This window comes from Semicossyphus pulcher, unplaced genomic scaffold (genome assembly GCF_022749685.1).
Source record: "Semicossyphus pulcher isolate SPU_LCO1_2020_fin unplaced genomic scaffold, fSemPul1.0.p SCAF_2, whole genome shotgun sequence".
Lineage (NCBI taxonomy): Eukaryota > Metazoa > Chordata > Actinopteri > Labriformes > Labridae > Semicossyphus > Semicossyphus pulcher.
Genome location: NW_027211693.1, coordinates 13741145 through 13759062, shown reverse-complemented (window position 1 = coordinate 13759062; position 17918 = coordinate 13741145). Strand labels below are relative to the sequence as shown.

The 17918-nt window shown below is 41.0% G+C and overlaps 1 protein-coding gene across 1 annotated transcript in view; it reads right to left on the bottom strand.

Moving 5' to 3' along the window:
* The window catches only part of gfra4b (GDNF family receptor alpha 4b), a 28759-nt gene extending 16914 nt beyond the window's left edge, over positions 1-11845 (bottom strand). Inside the window, exons 1-2 of the mRNA XM_069670325.1 lie at positions 11740-11845; positions 204-284 (exon numbers count right to left, since the gene is read on the bottom strand). Of these exons, the coding sequence (XP_069526426.1) occupies positions 204-284; positions 11740-11845 (187 nt within the window). The remainder of the gene's footprint in view (positions 1-203; positions 285-11739) is intronic.
* Positions 11846-17918: the final 6073 nt, after the last annotated feature.

Sequence of the window (17918 nt, the reverse complement as noted above, 5' to 3'; positions counted from 1 at the left end):
ATCAGCGACAAGATTGATTATTTCTATATGGTTATTTTTAATGCCTAAAACCGCTGGCGGGGGGGTAGGTGTCAGACGAAGCGATTAACTGCCTGCTGCCTTTGTTTACATTTTCCAGGGTAAAAATTTTAAGTAAGTGATACATATGACTGTTAAAGAAAGCAGGATGAGATTTAGTTAAAAACCACCACTTAGGCATGTACAGAACAAAATCAGCAAAGAGATAAGAGGTACGGCTTTGTCCACAGGGGGCGCCAAAACCACCGGAAGTTCCTCACAGGAGCCTCAAGGTAATATCAGGCTGATAAATTATCTGTCAAATATATATTATGCATCCCTTTATGATATTATCGCAGTACCTTTTCTTATATAGCAAATTTTTAAATCTTTAAGCTTTAAATCTGCAATTACTGATTTTTTTTTAGCATTTAGGGGCAGCAGAATCATTACGCATCGTCTTTTAAGTTCATATTGCAAACTAGTGAGCAAGCAGTTATGGAGCAAAGTTATCATTCATTACAGTCATTTTTGTGTCCAGAAGATAAATGTCCAGTATTCACTCTTTTGGCTCAGTATTTAGTCTGTAATAAATCCTTTAACAAAGAGACTCTTCAGCTAGTAAATTCGTCTCTAGCAGTGTCTGTCTGCAGTTATGTGCTGAGGAGGTCTTGCACAGTTGGTTTATAGTGCTTTTTTAAAATAGCTTTCTGCTGGGGCCCAAAATGACTCCATATGACATGATAATGTTGTTCAGTAACCGCTGGACATGCAAAGCAGCAACAGCTTGTCAACAAGTCCACCAGATGAACTTGAAGGCAGAGGATATGTCGAGGTTGCGTTCACCTTTCGCAGCTCGACCCCACAGCACCCAAGTGGCCAAAAACTTACTGCAGGTGTAGCATGACCGTTCTTTGCTCTTTGCTTTCTCAACTTCAGCTGTGTCTAGTTTAACTTACAATGTCAAAGTCTAAAGCAGCACAAGTTTCATTCAGCTGTAACTTATGTTTCGTCTGCATTAAATTAGCTTCTTTTATTTCAAAGTACATTTACCACGACTAGTCTATTGTCTCTTTATTTGTCTCTTGCATCTCATCGTCAAAAGCGGGGGACAAACTGAGCCTAAATCAACCACATTTATTATCTTAAAAATCTACACTTTCTGCTGTATGTGTATATTACTTTGAAATATAAATTTAAGCCAAAAGAGTGCTTTTTGAGAGGAGAAAGACATTCCTCAAAAGTCATTAAAATGCAAAGGGTTAGAAGTGGCCCACTTTAATAAAATCTAAGGGAATATTAAAGTTGTTCTTATTCTTTATTGATCCCCCGCTGGTCGCATTAAGTGCTTTAAGTACAGCACTTTTCTCCTGAGAGAAAGTCTTCATACTGTCCTCATTTGTCCTATACACACTGTATATATCAATGGCAACATATTACAGCTGAACATTTAGGTAATTTGCATAATTGAATACAAATTGTTCCTCCAGTGTGTGAATCATCTCTGCAAAGATGTATTTTTCTCTCATAAACTGTTGCTGTCTGATTCTCTGCGTAGACCACATTATTTGCTTTTATGGAACAAAATTAGCAATTTTAGACATCAAAGCAGAGAAGATTGAATTTGGCAAAATGAGACAGAAAAATATCCATCTGCGTTCAAAATAAAGCAATGTCAGCTCCGCGCTCACACTCCATGTTAGACATCAAACAAAAACCCAAAACAGCGCCGCAATTTAGCTTCAAAGTTCTGAAAAGAGGAGCATTCACACCGACGTGTAACTTGATACACATGATATTTTTGTGTTTCTTTTTATAAATAATCACTCATTCAGTTTATTCTTTTCCAACAATGCGTCTTTTCTAAAACCCTGCTTGTATAATTTTCACTCGCGTCCTCACATTAGCAAACAGCCTCCGGAACAACAGATCAGTCACACATGCATATATTGAAGGACTTTGTCACCAATGAATGAATATGCAGCTGTTGCCTGTAAGAACAGAATGCCATATTAGTTACATTACACACACATATCACTTAGTTATGCGATATAGCACCTAAGACACATGGCAGAAAATAGCATGAAAATCAGGATGTAAATAACAGCAGCAGAGGATGTTCTGGTCTCAATGGTAGATATGAGTAAACTACTCATAGCAGCAGCATAAAGTCTCAGAGTTTGTCTTATAAAATAACTTACTTGAGTGGTTTGAGTGTGCATGATGACCTCAGGACATGAATGGATTAAATGCTCTGCTTGAATGAGGAGACAGATCAATCAAATGTTTTTTTTATGCACTTCCAGGGGCTAGCTTTAAAAGGTGAGGCACGTTACCTTGTGAGTTGACATCATATATCTCACTCAGGGTTTACATTAGCTGGTATGTGTGCGCTTGACGGGTTGAAATTTCCTCACGGCCTGTGAAACTATCATTCAGGATTTCGAGGAAATCTACTCCGACTGATCAAAGCTGGCAGAGATTGCCAGCACCATTCCTGCGTGGAGTGTGGCTGCAGAGCGTGGCTCCTCGCTCCAGAACCGGATAAAAACAGCCCGGAGAAGCCGCCTCACTGAGGAACAAGGTTCATAACGTGCAAGTTGTCTCAATGGCTTCAACTTTGCAAAAGCAGCGGAGCAGTTCTGTTCAGTGAAGCCTCGCTGCAAACTGACCGAAACGGCAATTTGACAAACGCCAATTTGGACCGACGAAGCTATTTTTGACTTCTTCATGTATCTTATTTTAAAGTTATTTATATTCAACTGAAATGAAATGCAAAGCCCCTCCCTTCAACGGCCAATGTCCAATCCTACGTTAAGGTAGGATAAGATGAGATAGTACTCTATTGATCCACAGAGGGGAAATTCGGTTGTTTCAACAGCACAAAGACAAGCAAGAAGCAAGTAGCAATAAGGCAAGTACAAATAGAAATAGGAATAGATTAAAATCAAATTAAATTAAATAAGGGAAATATTCAACTGGTATACAAAAGTGACATAAGTGACAATCTAGCAACCGTAACTAGGCACAGGAGGCCTGTCAAGCTTCCAGATGACGTGAAGGCCAACAGCAGATTTCCTCAAAGTTATTAGCTTTTCCTTATCCAAAAACTCGAGAGGAGGGATGTCGGACATGCATCATGCACTCGCAGCTTAATCCATCGAATATCAACAAAGACTCCTTCGTTTATGCTCCAAGTTAAGACGCTTACTAACTTGACTAGGTTAGCATTAGCAAACAAAGACGGTTGAATATGAATCAGAAGTGAATCCAGATCCAGTGTGTGGATCAATCCCGCGATATGCGAGCAATATATAACTTTAAACAAAATAAAAACGTGGGATCATTTAGTTTCGCTAGCAATGAGCTTTCAAATGTGTATTTGCTCTTATTTCCCTTGGAACATCTCTCACTGTTACTGTAACGCCATAATGTTTACATGTCGGTGCGAATGCTTGGCACACTTGGCACGCTTGGCCATCAAAAAAAAGTCGAGCATAAACTCTAAAATCAAAGATTCTATTCAGCAGGGAAATTATGTTCTTCCAAACATTAGCATTAGAACGGAATGGTTTGCACAACAGTACAGACTCTGCTCATGTAATCCAACACACGCTTCTTTTCTTTGCAACATCTGTATAAGATCAGTGTCTCATTTAAGTTGTGTGGAGTTAACCTGCTAATTTCCTTCTACCTCTGCTTCACTTGCGAAAAACAGACTTTTATTGTGAAGCAATCACAGGAAGCACAATGTAATAGTCATTATCGACTGACTTCTTCATGTAAACAAAGTGGCTGCGGTGTACAGACAAAGAAGCTGCTAAAGAATTGTTTACTGTAGTATTGAATCGCCCCGTCACTGTCCAAGGGGGTCGCCAAATCAACCATGAATGAGGACTCGCTCCCTCTGATAATAAGAGCTCATTAGCTCATGTATGAAGATGATATTCCTTTACTGCCAATAGAGCCCACTGAGTCTTACATGCTGTTGCTTTCATTCAAAGGCGTGACAGAGAGGTCTGTCAAGGCACTGAAAACCTGTGTCCCTGTAAGTGACATCTCACGTCTCTAAGATACCATCAGGTCCTCAACAGAAACATCTAGTTCCCTGATTGTAATCTCCCCTCATCCACCAACACCAACTCTCCTGTCATCTTTACTCAGTGGAGCTTCGGCCTCTCCAAACATGGACACAAACACTGCATGGGGACATTTAAGCACGTAACAAATACACACCATCTCAGCCAGTACAAAGTAAAACAAGAGGTGCAACATCTAACAACCAACAGTACGGCACGTCGCTGTAATGAATAGTCACAGCCGCTTCTTAATTATGCTGCGTGTGCTTACATCTGTCCCCCGAGGCCCTTACATTGACAAATATGCTTATTATTAATGACTCTTTATTACTAGAGGCAGGAGCACGATGTCTGCTATGTTGTTCTGTTTTTTCAAACACTCTTTCCTGTGTTTTTTCCGCTGTTTACTTTCCACCTCTTTTAGAATTTCCCATTCCCAAAAACATACAAATTGATCCCATAATGCAACGGCTGTTGTGCCAAGGGAGCGAATCGTAAACAAAAGATTGTATCTGAGCGCACCGGAGATGCTGGTTGTTATTCATGCCTGGAATCACTGCTCCGAGTTAGCACCCGTGTCAATTTGATCCAACAGCTCGATGCTGGAAGACTGACTGGCACAGCTGCCAAAATCTGGAGAATTAAAGTTTGTTTGGCTCTTCTGAGTGTCAGTAGTAGCACTCTGCATGTGTGAGTTTGTGAATGAATGTGTGTCTCCTTTTCTTTGAATGTGAAAACGTGCGCACAGGGAGTTTGGATGTGATTGATGTGTTTGATGCAACTTTAAAAGGCCGTGGCGTTCAGTTAAAGTCACAAGATTGTATCATTAAAAGGATAGAGTGTTCTCATAGTCGTGGGGCAGGAATGAAGATTGAGAACAAATATGCAAGAGATGTTTTGTGGACATTTTTTTCTCGACAGAATCTCTATTTGTAACAAGTACGTTGTCCTTGCTCTGCACTGTTTTATACCCAGAGAACAGGGACAAAGACACTCTAAAGGAAAACGCGATAGTTGTTCAGGGATTTTCCTGAGCCTCAGTGCTAGCCAAAAAAGAAGTAATGCAATGACAGGAGGTAAATCTTGTGCATACTTATTTATATAACTGTTGCACACTGGGTAAAAACATTTTTAGAGCGGGCTGATTGTGACCAGGAGAAGTAAAATAATAATGGAATCTAATATAGAGCAATATTCTGTTGGGTGGTCGATTGCCCAAGGCACATTTATAAACTTAGATTGCTTTTGTGTTCTCGACTTTATTGACTTTAATATATATATGTTTTCTTTTTCATTATGAGTTCATTTTTTTCTGCTTGTGTTTACGAAGCACTTTGTTAACTCATTCCAACAGAAATTAAATCATTATCATGTCATCATCCTCATCATTGATGCTCGTTTGATGAACTACAGGTGCAGATGTTAAAGATTCATGACTGCGATATGTATGTTGTCACATCATTTATCATCCGATCACGAGTCAGAGATGTATGTACGAGAATAAACATTCACAGCTAATGTGTGTGAAATCACACTTTAGCAAACATGTGATCCAATTGATTTGCATACATAATTAGCCTTTTAGCAGGTGTAGATTTCAACCTATTCTGAGAGATCTCATCAACCACGACCTGCCCCTTCTCAAGGTCTGATTCAGGAAAGTTATTCAAGTCCAAACACAACCCTAAACTTTTGTGGCTCAGGGAAATTTGCTAAGTTCATCTCCATCCCCAGTGGATGATGAACTGGGAAGGGAGGGGGGCATCTTTTTTTCCCAGTTCATTAAGAAGCCCAGACTCGACAGATGTGATACCAGTTGCCTCGTCTGTAACTTGGCTTCCTTCCTCTAGTCAGCCAACAAGAGCAGGTCGTCCAGATAAATTGAATCTAATCCCCGTCCTGGTTAACAGCTCCGGACCGTCTCCCCACATCTGGAAAAAGTGTGGAACTATAAAGTTGTCTTGGACAATCTCAGACTGTATTTAACACCTGATTATATATAATATATATTATAACAACTTTTTTTCCTTACAGACAGTTTTATATTTTAGGTGACAAATGTGGAATTATATCCATTATGACTGGGAAGTGTGAGACGTCTTAACTGCACTTCAGGTACCAACAAGTCCCTGATAATACTAACAATTTAACCCTTATTGCATGTGGTTATTAGCGCCTGTGTTTCTGAATGGGACTACTTTTTGCAATAAGACTCATTTGTATTAAAAGGAGCCAATATGAATACTGACTAATCTTAATACTGGCTCAACATAATTAAGATGCTATATGCTTGGCAGGGCAGTTGCAGGGCAGGGGTGCATTTTACCAAATTTAGTAATAATATGCACCCATGTGCTTTGAAAATTACTTACTTGTTTCTTTTTGTCTCATTTCTTGAGGTTTAAAGATATAATTTTGAAGATCTCAGTTTTGTTCTCCTTGGCGGCACCCGTAGCGATAAACGGTAATTGCGGGAGCACACTTCTCAGATATCCAGACAGTGCTGCATGTTTGATGTCCACGGTTAACTCCGGTTGTAACTCTTGATTTTCCTCCTCGTTAGACTGTTTGCCTTCATCTGAGCGTCCAACTTGTTTCTTTTTCTTTGGATTTTCACTTCTTTTTGAAGTTGTATCTGTAGTCATTGATCTTTTCTTTGTTTGTTCAGCCATAGTAGATTACTGTTTACTCGCAACACGGTCTCACGCAGAGGCCGAAAAAGCAGCCGCTTAGCTCCGCCTACCCTCTCTGGCAGACCAACCACTGCTGGCTGATGGAAAACGCGTCACTAACTGGGCGCCGCTTATGAAGTCGCCACAGACACCCAGTCTGTTATACTGCAAATGCAAAGGCTTTCATCAGTGGGCCATATGCTCTGTCACCATTGTGTTACCTCATTCGGCGATAGATAGAGACTTAACAGACAAATCTGCGAGATTATCACTTTAAAGGCTGAAAAGCCTCTGGATCCTTTGGTGAATTTGGCCCTCAGTTTAATGTATCTGGCTCCTGGTTGGCTTGACATTACTTGCATGGAGACATTAGAGTGGTCAGTTTTTGTCAAAACCAATGATGTAGAAAAAACATTTAACTGATACCTGAAAAAACAGATGTTGTGTGGATGAAAACAGTTGTAATTGAACCTAACCTGAGAAGAGGCTGTCTGAAAATCTCTTCCTCTCTCTCTCTGTTATTGTTACTGAAGTGAAACAGATGCAACATACTCCATATGTGTGTGTGTGCGTGCGTATGTCTTCTAACTGTTCCTCCTCAGGTGGTATACAGAGCTTTTAGAAACCACCTGAGGCTTACATCACTGGCAGGCTGAAACAGTCATAAAGCCCTGGGCCAAGAGCCAAAACGCAACCAGCACAGACACCACCCACCTGCTGACACACTGTGGATTTTTTTTTACTCGTGTGTGCGTCTGTTTCGTTCCTTTTGAGCCATAACAAACAACAGGACAAAGAACATGCTTCCTCCACTGACAATGCATAATGAATGACAGAGAAATGGCTGCCTGGAGCAGTGCTCAGGTTCTGTCACAGTCATTTTGTTAAGGCGAACGGGTAGGAGATGTGAACACAGACAAAAGAGAATCCTCTCTGCCGAGGAAAACCTGTAATTCAGCCCTTCCTTGTTATGTGACATGTTCACTCTGAGCTTCATCTAAGAAATCATTCATTTTTACATCACAATGACACAAATCTCTTCAACTTGTTACTCTTTCACTTCGCATTCAACAAATGTTCTCTGCCAAACTCACAATTTTTTATTCTTCTCATTCACATTACTTATGTCCATCGATATCTTTATCCTCTGTTTAATCTTTTTAGCACAAACCGAAACATGACTCCCTATTTATTTGTGACAAAGTCATCTTGCTAACATTACAACCGCTGAGCTTTCTATCCCATCCAGTCGAGGCAGCTGTTCACCGTGAGTCTGGTTCTGCTCGAGGTTTCTGCCTGTTTAAAGGAAGTTTTTCTGCCATTGTGCCAAATGTCGCTAAGTACTGCTCATGGTGGATTCAAGTTGGTCTCTCTCTAAATAATAGAAAAAAAGAGTACGGTCTGTTTGTAAAGTGTCTTGAGATAACTTTGTTTTGATTTGGTGCTATACAAATACAATTTGAGTGATTGATTGATTGATTGATTTTGCGAAGCTTATATCATTTGCATTTCCCTTGTCCACACTAAAACATGTCTTTGGAAGGCCAAAACACAGATCGTGAAATCAGGCCAGGTCGGTGTGTGTTAGTGGTGTCAAAAATGATGTTGGATTATTCCTTCTAAAAAAAAACATGGGTTTGAACTATTTTAATATCTATTTTTGTGCAATATGTTCATGAGGGCAGACCAATACAACGAGAGACAAATTTAGTTGCAAAGGATGCAAGGACATACGCGAACACGCGAGACAGCCGCGAGAACACGCGAGACAGCCACGGTAGTTGTTGATTTTTTTGCTGACCGCCAGGGTTAGCCCTACACACGGGTCTGTATGTGACTGACTGAGTAGCTGACTGACTGACTGACTGACTGAGTAGCTGACTGACTTTCAGAGCCATAGAGAGAGAGTTGTGACATCGCAATGGCGGATCAGGAAGCATATTGGACCTCCACAGATGCGACTCTGTCAGTACGGCTCTACTTCGTTCGGGGAGCAGACGGGGCTGCTCCTCCGCTGTCCTCACCTACGTCCGCAGCGCGCACCTGCTTTCTAATAACGTCATCATCGGCCTCATAAGGACAGTCCTTGTAACACAAAAGCACACATTGACCTGATGCGCTCTTGGTTTTGACCTAGTGTTGTTTCACATTGAATATTAATGTTAATATCCGAATATCCTTTTGTTATTACAATTCGATTATATCTTTGAATTTAGAATATTTGTTGACAGCCCTACTGTGTGTGTCGTATAAATGTTATACAACAATGGTAAATGGACTGTACTTACATAGCCCTGTTCTAGTCTTGACTAGTAACCACTCAAAGCGCTTTACACTACATCCCATTCACACACACATTCATACACTGATGAACTGTCAATCAGTCATCACATTCACACACCGTTGGTTACGCCACCGGGAGCAATTTGGGTTTCATTGTCTTGCCCAAGGACACTTGGACATGTAGCTGAGCTGGGGATCGAATCTCCAAAGTTTTCCTAGCTTCAAGTCAATACTTAAAGACATACGGTATACTTGTGTTTTGAGGTGAGAAACCGCAAATGCAACACTCTAAAGGTCATCAAGTTAAGGACATCTTCTGACCTTGTTCATGTACCTGAGAGGCTGTATTTAAGTCACAGACAAACAGGAGGCTTCTCACATTTGTATAGAAGGAAGAAAGGTTACTTGTTAGTTTCACTGAGAGGAAATTAGGAAAGGGTTTCTTTTGATATTCAGAACAGTTTCCATCAGTCTGACTCTGAAAAGTTCAGTTGAATCCATTTTCCCAGATGTGAGAAAAATACAGGTTGTGATTACTTTGGAGTTAGACTGATGCACTGAAGTTTGCCTGTGTGCATCTGTGTGTATCTGTGTGTGTGTGTGTGTGTGTGTGTGTGTGTGTGTGTGCTAATTTGTATGTCTTTTTGAAGGCTTGTCAAGTTCAGTCTCAATGTCAGACAACAAAGACTGCTTTATCTTCACTTAGAAACGGTGACAGTATGAGTGCACCGACTATTGGTATGTAATGGCTGCAATTAACTTATCAGCATATCGTCCTTCACTTGCAGAGGAAGAATAGAGTGACACATCATCAGTGTGAAAGTGTTGGCTGTCTGTAGCACCGAGCGGGACTCATGCCAGCCAACCAGGGCGCACAGATGATGTGTCTCCAAAAATATAGGCTGCAGAACAGCTGATTCACTTCAGAAAATGCTCACACTGTTAGATAGAAGCCATTTACATCATGCTTGTAATGAGATCAGAATGCCTCATGAACAGGCAAAACTCTGCCAACATCACTATTTATCGTCTATCAATTTTCCCATTGATTCCTACGACACCTTGTTGGAAGCGTGTGCTGAGCCCCAACCCCTTTAGTTAATGTTGCTATACCACTGTTGAATGACTCATGCAGATTACAGTGATAATGTCAGATTTACAATTTAATATTCTTTGTCATTTAGGAAACAATAGGGGCTTACTGTTGCTAGGTTACAAAAGTTATCTGGAGGCACTTGCTTCCCTTGCTAGTTTTAATTTACTCTGTATGTTTAATATTTGCTTTTATTCAAGGAGCTTTTACAAAAAAAACCCCTAAAAACAATGGAAATGAATCATGTCCTGGCTTCAACAGCAGCTCTACACCTGGAAAGTGTTTGAAAAACGAAAGGATTAGCTTCTCCTCCGCCATTGTTGTTGACAAAATTGATATCGAAAGTCCCGCCCCTTCTTGATTTTGATTGATCGGTGAGGAAGAAGCGACATTGCGCAGCGATGTTCCAAAAGGTAAACTATTTTCAACTGGGAGCGCTGTGAGCGCGGCGACAGCAAACAGTTGATGTCGAGGGCGTTTTTGGGCTGAGGACACAGAGCGCTGAAAACACTGAACTGTTTCCTATAGAAAATAGGGGCAAAAAACGCTGTTAGTGGACAAAGGCCCTTGTGAACAAAACCACTGTTTTAACACTTTTAGGTGGCTGATATGAAGCTGTCACTGGCATATGTTATTGGGTGAAGCTAGCTAAAAAGCTGAGCTAACGTTAGATGAATGAATTGGTAAAAAGGCTATAATACTCACTGTATCTCAAGTTGCGTTCTGTCCTACTATTCACAATGAACTATATGTCAAAATGTAGTGCACAATTAGTACCTTCATGGTGTGCTGTTTCACTGGCGTAAAGCTGTGGTGTAATCCCTAAGATAATAGACTGATGATCTTATATTGGATGAGCAGTGAATGTGAGGAGGAAAACATCACACACCTTAGTGAGCTGGGTAGTACTCATGAAAGCAATTTATGTCTCAGTGAGCGAGTTCAGTAATCCAGACCAGCATTTACTGGAGTATCTGTTAAAATCAGTGAAAGTAGAAAGTTTTGTCAAATCGACCAACTTCAGTTATCAGAAAAGTTCTGTCAGGAAGAGTTTGTCAGCCAAGAAGAAGACTCCCCTTAGAGGGGATTGAACTCAGAGTCTTCTGCTTATAACACAGTAAAGTATTAAGCCAACAGCACTCCAAGCTAAAGTTTAATTGCCCCAAACTGAAGCTTGAAGCTCTAAGACTGTTACATTACTGACAGCAGAAGTCATTGATTGGTTTCAGTGCTCCAATAAGCGAGGCTCTGCCTGTAGCAGGGATTGAACTCTCAACCTTTTGGTATAACAGGGGGAAAGTGCTGAGACGTTCAGGTGTCCCAGGAAAATGTATCACAAGATGACATTCAGTGATTTCCACACACAGACCGCCCTGCAGTAACAACCACCAAGGTATATTTGGCAAAACCAATTTATCATGTTTTATTTTCACTTTAACAACACGATCTTTGATTAATTAATTAGTGGACACTTTTCTTGCTTTACCCCTCATGTTTCTGTTTGTTCTGCTGCTGCAAGGAGGTTGTCAGGGGGCAATGGAAGAAGTTTGCCGGGTCTGATGAATCATGTTTTCTTTTCCATCATGTGGATTGCTGTGTGCATGTATGCACTTACCTGGGGAAGACATGGGACCAGGATGCACTATGGGAAGAAGGCGAGCCGGCGGAGGCAGTGTGATGGTTTGGGCAACGTTCTGCTGGGAAACCTCAGGTCCTGCCATTCATGTGTATGTTATTTTGACACGTACCACCTACCTACAGATTCTTGCAAACCAAGTACACCCCTTCATGAAAACTGTATTCCCTAATGGCAGTGGTCTCTTTCAGCAGGATAATGCGCCCTGCCACACTGGTTTGGGAATGGTTTGAGGAACACGACAACGAGTTCAAGGTGTTGAATTGGCCTCCAAAAAAGTCGAGCTTCATGGGATGTGCTGGATAAACAAGTCTGATTCATGGAGGCCCCACTTCGCAACTTACAGGACTTAAAGGATCTGCTGCTAACGTCTTGGTGCAAGATACCTCAGCACACATTCAGAGGTCTAGTGGAGTCCATGCCTCGATGGGTCAGGGCTGTTTTGGCAGCAAAAAGGGGACCTACACAATATTAGGCAGGTGCACCGAGTTGGTGCTGCTGTCTCTCGTTGCTGCCATGTTGCTTTCAATAGTTACAGAATGGCAGTTAAAATATCAAAACCCAAATGTGTTTTTTGGTGTGGTTGGTCTGCCAGAGGGTAGGCGGAGCTAAGCGGCTGCTTTTCTGGTCTCTGCAAGTGTTGTGAGTAATCAGTAATCTACTATGTCTGAACAAACAAAGAAAAGATCGATGACTACAGATACAACTTCAAAAATAAGTGAAAATCAAAAGAAAAAGAAACAAATTCGACGCTCAGATGAAGCAAACAGTCTGAAAAGGAAAGCGACCGTCAGCGAGGAAATCAAGAGTTACAACCCGTCTGGTTAAATTTGGAAGTTCACTCAGGCAATAACCGTTTATTGCCAAAGGTGACGCGATAGAGAACGCAACTGAAATCTTTGAGATTGAATCTTTAAACTAAAATATTAAAGTCACCACTTGAAGAAATAGGGTAAAGTATTTTTCAAATATGGTCAATAGACAAATAATAAAATATAAAACATTTACCAGACAGAAAGAACTTTGGAAGTAAACAAAAGCAAAAGGGAAAGAAGCACACAGCCTGCAGTTTGTATAGAAGTAAGTGAAAGCTTGACAGTGCTTTACATATCAATTAAGGTTTTGTTTGTAGCTTGATTACATTCTGAAAGAGAGGAGGCTTGTGGCCGCATTTTAAGGTATTGTATTTGTTTGAACTGAGCAGTTCAGAGATGTTTTTCTGAGGTAGAAGAAGCATGGCTCGAAGTGATGAGTCCTCAAAGCGGAGGTTAAAGCTGTCTCTTTTGACAAAATAATAAAAGAAATCAGCACAGAGAACAAGTTTGTGAATCTCAAGGCCTCTTTCACATTTTCAAGTTTGAATGGAGTCTGAAGCCCGGCTTATGTCAGAGCATTTGAATTGCAAAGTTGAGTGAAGTTGAATCACTTTTCTTGTAGACTTCTATTATACAAATATGAGTTTAAAAAGAAAATCAATGGAGCAGGCTTTGGAAACAAAACGTCCACACATCTCCTGAATGAGCTGCACAGTTTGATACTTGGATACTTTTTTAGCACAAAGCAAGAAGGACGAGTCAGATGCTAAAAGATGTACTGAGGAAAAAAAACAATAGTGTCAGTGTTGGCCTCTGCACAGCACTCGGAACACAAGGGAAATGTTTCTGAATCAGAAGCAGCGCTGCTTTAACAAAGTGATTAAGTGTTAACCTTCTGTCGGGTCTGATGTTGTGGCAAGGCTGTAATACCTGCCAGCTGTGGCTGTCACTCAAGAGTCATTACAGCCGGGGGGAGGGGCCACACATTCCAATACGATGATTGATGGGCACTTTCACTGATGAGAGTCCTCTGTGCTGCTCAGACTCCCAGCATGCCCCTGGTCCTTGAGGCCCGTCTGTTGTCTTGTAATACAGCAGAAACATGAATCTTGAGACAGGGTATTTTCAGCTGATTGCCTCCTTTGCGATTTCCATAGCAGGTTTATTTTAAGGCAATAAATCTTGTTGCTTTGGCTGTGTTTTTTAATTATATGGGTCCAGATGCACCGCAGTCTTGTCTGTTTTAGCTGTAAATTATTAAAATGTGGTGCCTGGCCTTTATAAAGCACCACTGCTTAAGTCCCAGTTTGATTTTGAGTCTCCATTTCCCTCCATGATCTGGAATATAGTTCCTTTAAAAAAAGGATATCAGTGCAGGGAATTGTCATTCAAGCCAGAGCCAACATTAAGATGACACAAGGTGAAATGTGGGTCAGCGTGACCAGATGTTTGACTGTTAAGGTAGACTGCAGAGCAGAGGACTCTGTCAGTCATGCCAGACCCGCGGGACTAGAAGAGTGATCTGCAGTAGCTCAGCTACATGACGGCTTTGGGCTCAGTGTTTTTAAAGCTTCAGAAGAAAGGTCACGAAGGGATCAGACACCAAAAGGCGTGAACTAGAGATCAAGAGGAACATAAGCCTTCAGTCAACACAGGCTGGAGTGTAAAGACACAAAAGCTAAAAAGAAACATTTCTCGCGAACTCTTCTTTAACCTGTCAAAACTGAGCTGTTTGTCAAAGTGCGAAGGAAAAGTGAAAGTCATTCCTCCAGGATCTAAAACCCTGTGCACCTATTTGTCATCTTCAGAGCTGTCAGTCACACTTACAACACTGTTAGCGATAAAAGAAATTTACAGTCAGGTGCTGAAGCCTTGTGCAGTCTTAAATAAATACCACATAAACACACAGCATGGAATGACAGCTACACATTTCCCTCTCCTCATTAGCACGTCACAGGGATGATTCACAGTGTGGCATGTGGCTATGCATGATTGCAAAACAGCTTTGACTCACTGCTAATTATTCTCCATCTTTAGAATTTCTTTATTTTAATTGCATGGTATGTGTTGCAGGATAATTGTGCAGTATTTAAGGCATGTTCTGCTCTCTAACAGAAAACGCTCCTCAAATATCCGGGTGGACATTGTTTGTGACACTAACGTCTACAGCTCCATCCTCTATTCTCTGTTTGCTGTAAACAAAAAGTCTCCCGGAAACAGCTATCCATTATTCAGACACGAACCCATTAGACTTTTCTGCTGCTGTTTGTAGAACAAAAGCAACACTGTGCATGTAATGATTACAGTTTTCCTTTTCAGCCTCTTCAGTTTAACTTCCACTGGCAATAAACCATAACAATGTCCTAATTAATTTCAGCTCTGAAATAGTTACAGCGTCAAACAGACTGTCTGGATTATAGCTCGTAGGGCCAAACATTAACTGAAGCTAGTATAATTGAATACGTGGCTTCATTTCATTAAGCATGTGTGCTGTGTTTCTGTAAAGGTAATGATAAAGAATAGAAATGTTCTGAGACAGACTTACAAGCCGTGTTTTTCTACAATGTCTGCACACACTCAGAATATGAAAAGTTATAACGTGCAGTAAGTCAAGCTTCATTCCAATCTGTCATCAAATTCAATCAAAGGTTTTTGCCATCATAATGTAGGACTGTCATAATTTCACCCCTGCTTCCATGCACAGCTTCTATGAATTTGTAGTTTTCCAGAACTGCTCTAAAATTCATAAAGACAAGTCTAACTCAAACTCTAACATATTGAAAAAGTTTCAAATATACTTTTCAGCATAACATTCTGTATAATATTCTACAAACTGTGTCTCAATTCAGGGGCTGCATCCTTCGAAGGAGGCAGTCTACGGAGGATGCAAATGAGATGGTCTAGTCTACAGTATTTCCTGTTTGTGTCACCAGCTGTTCCTGCCTTTACCCTTACGTCACCAAACGCCACTCCTGTCGCCTAGCAACAGGTATCTAGCGGGCTAACTAGCCAGCACAACTAACGTCACGTATCTTTACCTATTGTGTTGTGAGGTTCGCGAACGATCCGATTCTTTCGAGCGGCTCTTTGGTGCGAACGACGGGAGCCGAGTCAACAGCCACCGCAACATAGTGCAGACGATGAGCAACATTATGAGCCTCCGCCAAGTTTGTAGTTCTTCCTTTGACATCTCTGTAGTCATACAGAGTTGTTGGCAAATCAATGATGTTGATTAATTGTTCCTACATTATTATTACTTTTTAAATATGTGCGTGTGTTGACACGGGAGAATAGAGTGCAGGTATGTTCCTGAGTCCAACCACTCTCTCACCTCAGATCTTACGGCTCCGTTCCTTTCCGAGAGCCGAACAGAGCCATAAGATTCGGCTCCCTTTAAAGACTCGTAATTCCCAACACTACTCGGGATACATTGGGCTGCGGAGGATAGATCCGACGGATCATTCGTGGCCCGGGACTCGGCCGCATTTGACGAGCCTTTGAATTGGGACAGCCTTCGACATGCCGCTGTGAGGCAATCGGCATTCAAATACACCCTTCGAATGATGCAGCCCCTGGATTGGGACACAGCTACAGTGTTTCTTTGTGGTCACTTAAGTGTAACAAATTGCATTAGGAGGAAAGGGCCCCTAGCAAGCTGGAAGTGACACTATGGTGACCTGTGTTACAAAATAAAGTATAAAAATACAGCTGGCTTTCAACAGAATCCTCTTCAATGTGCTATTAACAGAGAGAGCTTTTGCAACAGATATTTCCAGATCACCAGATCACCACGATGTCACATTGTCACTGACTCTCTTTTCTCTGCTTCTTTCTAACACCCTGTCTAGTCTCAATCTAGATACAGTTGCAAAATTGGAGAATATTTTGGGCGTTGATTAAATTTCTCGCCAAAACTGACACAAGTGGAAATTAATCGAGGTGAAACAGAAAGATGTTACATATATATTAAATGTGTTTCAAATGTAACTTTTCCAGTGAATGTATGCGTCTCTCACCAACATTAGGTGACATGGTTTTATACTGTGTGCTACATTAGCATTAATATGATTATCACATAGATTGCTTTCCTTACTTTCCATTGTCCCTGAATACTAAGACTGTCAAGGCTAGCTCATCCTGAATGCAACGAGTGTCTCTGCTAACAGCCTGTTCAAGGACTCCTGGTCTGGTCTTTAACATGTTTAGATTGAATGTATGTGGTTAACCTGCTCGATAACGATCAGTATTATTTAACAAAGGATATAAGTATTTTGTTTATAAGCAAAATGAACATTTCCTAATTTATTTATTGATCTTGTAATTAGATCACTTTCTCAATATGCAAATAACTGGTAGTCTGCCCTTGTTATTTCAGGCTTATGCTTATTAAAGGCTACGTTCACACTATTATGTTTCATTTTTTTAAATGCAGAACCAGAGGCCAAACATTTCTGGTGTTTTAGAGCCCCGGAAACTTTTGGAATCTCATCTGACTCTGCTCTAGTTTGTCGGGGTAGACATGAAGACTTGAAGAAACAATAATGCCGGCGCCATTTCTGGATTATTGGGTCTTATCAGCCACGACATGCCCCGTCCTGATTCTTCACGGCCCTGTCAAATGACCTTTCTCCTTAAGTTTGACTAATATCATTAATTAAACATGCAAAAACAAATGCAATGCTTACCTTGATATCTATGCTACACTGTTACGCAGTTAACATTCTGCATTTTGTAATGCTACCACTGCCTACATGCGCAGAACGCAAGCTATTCAAGCAATACCTGTGTCCACTGGCGTTATCAGCCCTAATATGGAGCTAGCTGAGTTTTGAAATGTTGCTAAAATGCTCATCCGGACAGAGAGCGATAGATTAATAAAGTCCACTTGGGTTGGTTGACAGTTGGTCAATCACAGAGACTTTCACCCAGGAAACCGGAGTTTGAGTCCTGTCCCAGACTTACTTGACATGAGTAACGTAATGAAACTCGTCGATATAACCAAGTAGCTTTGTTACCTGAACAACAGCTTCAGTTCCATTATGTGAACCACTTCATAGAAATGCTTTTTTCTCCTCTGCCTTGTGCTTCTTTGTATTCTGTGAGGCAGTGATGGTGAATTCATGTCAAAATGTCTCCCAAACTCTACAGCATTTTTCAGTGACCATGAACACTGTTAAGGCATGAATAAAAGGCAAAAAGTCAAAGAAAAAGCCACGTGCAGAGAAAATATCTGTAATGTGTGGACGGGGACTGAACGTTTAGATTTAAGGAAGGCCAGACATCCACGTGTTTGGTTAAAATGGAACTAAAAATGGTGACAATGTGGCAATAAATATCCACATC